Source organism: Triticum dicoccoides, chromosome 4A (assembly GCF_002162155.2).
Source record: "Triticum dicoccoides isolate Atlit2015 ecotype Zavitan chromosome 4A, WEW_v2.0, whole genome shotgun sequence".
NCBI lineage: Eukaryota > Viridiplantae > Streptophyta > Magnoliopsida > Poales > Poaceae > Triticum > Triticum dicoccoides.
In genome coordinates this window covers 627,282,012-627,287,948 of record NC_041386.1, presented here as the reverse complement: position 1 = coordinate 627,287,948, position 5,937 = coordinate 627,282,012, and the positions used below count along the sequence as shown (strand labels likewise).

Below are 5,937 nucleotides of genomic sequence, written 5' to 3'. Positions count from 1 at the left end.
GACTGACTGGTAAAAACATCGGTCTATACCTCAGGGGGGCATTGTAAAATATTCTTTTTCCAAATTTTCTTTCATAGCCATGATTGGCACATGTGGGTCACCATGTTCAAGAAAGTTTGTGTGATTTGGAGGTGGTGGGGAAAATCACATTTTTTTCAAAAACTGGCTTAAGTTAGACCAAATGGCCCCTCCGGAATGCGGTCATTTTTTCGACCACCTCCAAATGACCTCAACTTTGGCACACATGATCTATTGCACAAACAAAGGTGGGTTTCCAAGATTTTATATTTTTTTGAAATTTTTATTAATTTATAATGCCCTCTAGACTGACTGGTCAAAACATCGGTCTATACCTCAGGGGGCATTGGAAAATATTCTTTCTATATTTTTGAATTTTTTTGAATTTATAATGCCCTCTTATATTTGTTTAATTATTTAATGCCCTCTTGTTTTTTTGAATTTTTTATTTATAAAGCTAGGTTTCCAAGATGGCTAGGATGGCCCATGCTTTTCCTTTTGTTTATTTTTTTTCCTTTCCTTCACTTTACATAAAAATCACCTGAGCACTCCAAAAATAACATAAAAATTACATGACCCCTCAAATAATAACATACCAAAAATTCAAAAGGTATTTTTATCAAACACATCTTTTTGAATATTTATATTTTCTTTTCTTATAAATAAGTGACATTTTCAAAATTCTAATAAGTAGGGTAATATGACTTCATTACAAAATAAAGTAGATCTTATTTCAAATTCCTTTTTTTTGCACACATTATTTTTAACTAGTATTACATTACTCTTCTAAATTTACATTTAATTCCTTCACACTTTGATGATGGAATATTTGCTCTCTAATTGCAACATAGGTTCAAATGATGGAACATTTGATCTTTTTGCTGATTCAAATTATGCGTTGGTGGAATGTGTGAGGATGAACAATTATCAGTCACTTTACTAAGCCCCATGTACTATAATTCATGACAGCCATTTTGGAACATTTCCACATTCAATATTTGGTATAATTGGCACATGGGCACAGCATGTTGCACTTGCCCATAGCATAGACAAGTGTTGCAGCATGTCTCAAGCAACACTGAAGCGCCATTTGTGATCATTGCACCATCGAAACAACAACTAAACATGAAGGAAGCATTCACCACCAATAAAGTTAAGGCCACACATATATAGATAGCATTCTAGGTTACCACCATAGGTAGCAGGCAGTTCACAACAGATCCAGTTCAAACACACAATACATTACATTACATTACATTAATATAGCAAGTTTTCAAGCAGTTCAGACCTAGATGCAGCTTTCCAAAAGTAAAACTTCATCAAATATACTAATGATGAGTACGGCTTCCAGCTTCCGATGATCAGCATGATGTACGACTAGAGGTCAGGGTTTCTCAGGACCTTCAGGAGGGCATAATGCTGACCAATGATCTTGTAGTCATGACTGGAGATCGATGTAGCCCGGCAATGTTCCATCAGATGCTCCAATAAGCCAGACCTGGGCTTGGGCTTGCTGCAGTAGGGGCACCGGTACTTTTCATTCCTCCAGTTGTAGTACTTAGCAGGTCCTTGGACCCTGATCTTCAACACCTCCTTCTCTTTAAAGGACTCGACGTTCCCCTCGACCACATCATCTCCAGATTCATACTGCACACATTAATGACTGACATTAATACATTATGCATTCAAAAACTATAAACACATAATACTAACTCAATGCAGAAATAACATTTCAACTAGGCCTTACCTCATACGGCTCATCTTCATTAGACTCATATGGGTAGAACCCAGTCTTGTCCCACTTCCTCTTGTTGCCCAAAAGATCCTCCTCCTGCTGCTATATTGTCAAACAAGCACACCAATTACAATGAATTGAATTGCAGTTCACAGAATGTCATTACAAACAAAATTGTGAATGTGAACCACATTGGTATGTTGCAAGTGACCAAATGCTTTCCTTATAAATACAGAATCTAAGCAATCAATCAACAGATAAATGATGTCCTTCATAAATGCTAATGAAAATGCAAGCTGGATTCTTGACATTCCCTGGATTAACCCAACACTTTTCTTTTGAGGGAATTCCCCCCCCCCCACACTACTTAATGGAAACATATAGTATATTTTGTTGCTAGGATCCTGCCTTGGAATGTTTACTTCACACTTTACATATAGTATATACTAATTACAGAAGCCAACTACAAATTTTAATATGCACAAATTACTGTTTTTGGGATAATGCAGCAAAGCTCCTACACATATTAACATAATGCAGTAGTTAATTAGGTACAACTTCAACTATAAATGCATACATCTCCAACAAACATCTAAAATTTCATTACTTACCTAAACAACAACAAATTATACTATAGAAGAATCTTGTATCATCTAAATCAATTCATTGGCACATCTTAATTAATGCATTCCAAATCAAATATGTTTCCATCCAGTATCATTGAACCACATATCAAATCAAATAATCATAAATGTCAGCAGCATTGAACTACAGATCTAATAATCATATGACATCTATCTGACCTTAAATTCCCCCTTAAATAAGGTATTCATCCTCATACTAATTAAATTCTAACAAGCAAAAATTCAACTACTAATCTAATAAGCATCTGAAAAAACACCAAGATGCTTTTATCTCTGAAGCAACGGCTTTGCAGAGGATGTTCAATGCTGTCAATATCTCTGAAGCAACGACAAAATTCCACTACTAACCCAAAGTAAATAAGCATAGACTGCCCCTTCCCCTCGACCACGCTTCCCCTCTCCTTCAGAAGCCCCAATCCAGCACAAAAAAATCCATCCCTTGAGAAGCTCTTTTTGATTAACATGACAACACCCAGTACATGAGCACATCCTTCACTATATTTACAACCAAACTAATGCACCATCTAATCACCTCACGTAGACAATTTCCAAAAACACAAGGCCATGCATAACTCATCACATAGCCTCTGCCTGACAGGCATCAATCAAGCATCAAATAACTGCAACTATGACAACATGCATCAATCAAGCATCTAAGAATTGCAACTATGAGAGCCATAATCCCTAGAACTAAGCATCCATTTAATTAATCATCAAGCCAAAGAACTAAAGAAGGCACCAACCCAAACCAATACAGAAGTATATATTTGACTCCAAACACCTAAAGAATTGCAAAAATTCCACTACTAATCTAATAAGCATCTGAAAAAACCCCATCCCTCGATCTGGCTACTTCTAACCTAATCTAATAATCATATGTGGTCCACCATTCTTGCACGAATCAAATACAGAAAAACCCTAATGCAGAGAAAACCCTACCTCCAACAAATCTAACCAAACAAAGTTCTGGCCACAAACCCTACAATCTAAAAACTACCAACTAAAAGTTAGCCGCAGATACCTTCTGCTCCGCTTCCTCCTCGCCGGAGCCGGCCTCCACCTTCTCCACCTTGTGCACCTCGCCAGAGCCTGCCCCCACCTTTTGCGCCTCGTCAAAGCCCGCTTCCACCTTCTGCGCCTCTCTGGAGTTCGCCAGAGCGGGCGCATCTGGCTGGACCGCGCCATTGCGGCCTACCCCCGCCTTCTCCAGATCTCCAGCGGAGGGAGCACCGCGCTGGACGCCGGCACGCCCCCTCACAAAGGTGCCCGCAGCGACCTGCCACGCCTGCTCCACCAGATCTGCGCCCCAATCGGGGCGCTCGCCTCCTGCGTCCGCCATGGCGATGGAGAGGATGCGGTGAGTGAGACAAGGAGGTTGGATAGGAGAGGGAGTGGGGAGTGAAGAGTGGAGAGAGGGAGACGATGTGGCGGGGGGAAATGGTGGGCGATGCGGCCGGAGGTGGTTGCCGTCCACATTTATATGATGCGACAGTTTTGGCAACTACCCGTGACACGTGCTGCCCCACGCGCGGGCGGCTTCACGTGTGCACGAAAGGCCGCCATATACAAACAAATATGTATACGGACGGGCATACGATCTAACTGGGACCGTACGGGCCTCCCAGGGCTCCTCGACGGCTATACGCGAGGGAAACAAAGACGATCGTGCCCCTCGTTATGAACCGTTTTTGGTTCATCCTGGCCGTCGATGTGTTTTTCCACCCTGCGTTCAGCCTAGGGGGGAGCACCGGAGCAGAAGGCCAGATGAGCACGTCCTCAACGGCGCGGCCAACGGAGTTCAGGTGAGGGGCCGACAGGTAGAAGCAGAGGCGGAGATCCTTGATGGCATAGCTGCGCTGGCATTCGCAGTGGCGTTGGGCCGGAGGACACACGGAGACCAAAGCAGCCATGAACGCGTCCATGGTCTCGGCCAGCGTGGCGTGAGAGAAGTGGCGGATGCCGAGTGCCACGAGCGAGAGCTGGTGTGGGAGGTGCCGCCACCGCGTGGAGACCGCGCCGGCACGAACGGCGTCGCGCAGGGTGAGGCGCTTGAGGGTCCGGAGGAGGAGTTCATCGGGTAGCGCGCTGATTCTGTCCTCACATCGGGTGACGTTGAGCTTGAGCGGCGGCGATTCCATGGTCGGGATTCGGAGGCCGATGGATGGAGGCGGGCTCGAGGCTATTAAATTGTGATCCAAATTCTAGTACAGTATTGGATAGACGTAGTACATACGGTGTGGGCTTTTGTGTTGGTACCGACGCGTACGAGTACAACTCGTTTACTTGTCCTCCAAGGACTCTTATGTATTGCCCTCATATATACCCCATGTAGTCGCACCTTAGATGGCATGTCGTCGCGTGCTTGTAATACTCCTCCTCATAGTGATTGCGCCTTCCTGCGTCCGTGGTTTTCTCCCGCAAGGGTTTCCACGTAAAAATTCGTGTGCTCTCGTGTCTCATTTATTCTCGTTATTATCTAACAAGTGGTATACAGAGTCAAGTTACAGATACGAGATTGAGACGAGAGAATTAGGGTTAGCATCTGTCGCGCGCGCCGCCGGACGCGCTTCGTCCAATCGCTTCTGTCGCCGAGACGACGGGAGTTTCTGTTGGGGAACGTAGCATAAATTCAAAATTTTCCTACGTGTCACCAAGATCTATCTATGGAGTCATCTAGCAATGAGGGGAAGGAGAGTGCATCTACATACCCTTGTAGATCGCTAAGCGGAAGCGTTCAAGAGAACGGGGTTGATGGAGTCGTACTCGTCGTGATCCAAATAACCGATGATCCTAGTGCCGAACAGACGGCACCTCCGCGTTCAACACACGTACAGCCCGGTGACGTCTCCCATGCCTTGATCCAGCAAGGAGAGAGGGAGAGGTTGAGGAAGACCCCATCCAGCAGCAGCACAACAGCGTGGTGGTGATGGAGGAGCGTGGCAATCCTGCAGGGCTTTGCCAAGCACCGCGAGATATGAGGAGAAAGAGAGGGAGGGCTGCACCAACAGGCAGAGATCAGATCGCGTGTATTGGGCAGCCCCTAGGCCTCATATATATAGGGGAAGGGGAGGAGGGTGCGCCCCCTCTAGGGTTCCCACCCCTAGAGGGGCGGCAGCCCTAGATGGGTCTTGGGGTGGCAGCCAAGAGGGGAAGAGGGGGGCGCCCCCTAGGGTGGGCCTTAGGGCCCATCTAAGCCTAGGGTTTCCCCTTCTCCTCCTTTGCTGTGCCTTGGGCCTTGTGGGAGGCGCACCAGCCCACTCAGGGGCTGGTCCCTCACCACTCTTGGCCCACACAAGCCTCCGGGACTGGTGACCCCACTTGGTGGACCCCCGGGACCCTCCCGGTGGTCCCAGTACGTTACCGATAAACCCCGAAACTTTTCCGATGACCAAAACAGGACTTCCCATATATAAATCTTTACCTCCGGACCATTTCGGAACTCCTCGTGACGTCCGGGATCTCATCCGGGACTCCGAACAACATTTGGTAACCACATACAAACTTCCTTTATAACCCTAGCGTCATCGAACCTTAAGTGTG

At 45.6% G+C, this 5,937-nt stretch overlaps 1 protein-coding gene across 1 annotated transcript in view; it reads right to left on the bottom strand.

Moving 5' to 3' along the window:
* Positions 1-4,550, bottom strand: part of LOC119283896 — a 20,871-nt gene extending 16,321 nt beyond the window's left edge. The window contains exon 1 of the mRNA XM_037563254.1: positions 4,170-4,550. Coding sequence (XP_037419151.1) covers positions 4,170-4,535 — 366 coding nt within the window. The 5' untranslated portion in view covers positions 4,536-4,550. The remainder of the gene's footprint in view (positions 1-4,169) is intronic.
* Between the last annotated feature and the right edge of the window lie 1,387 nt (positions 4,551-5,937).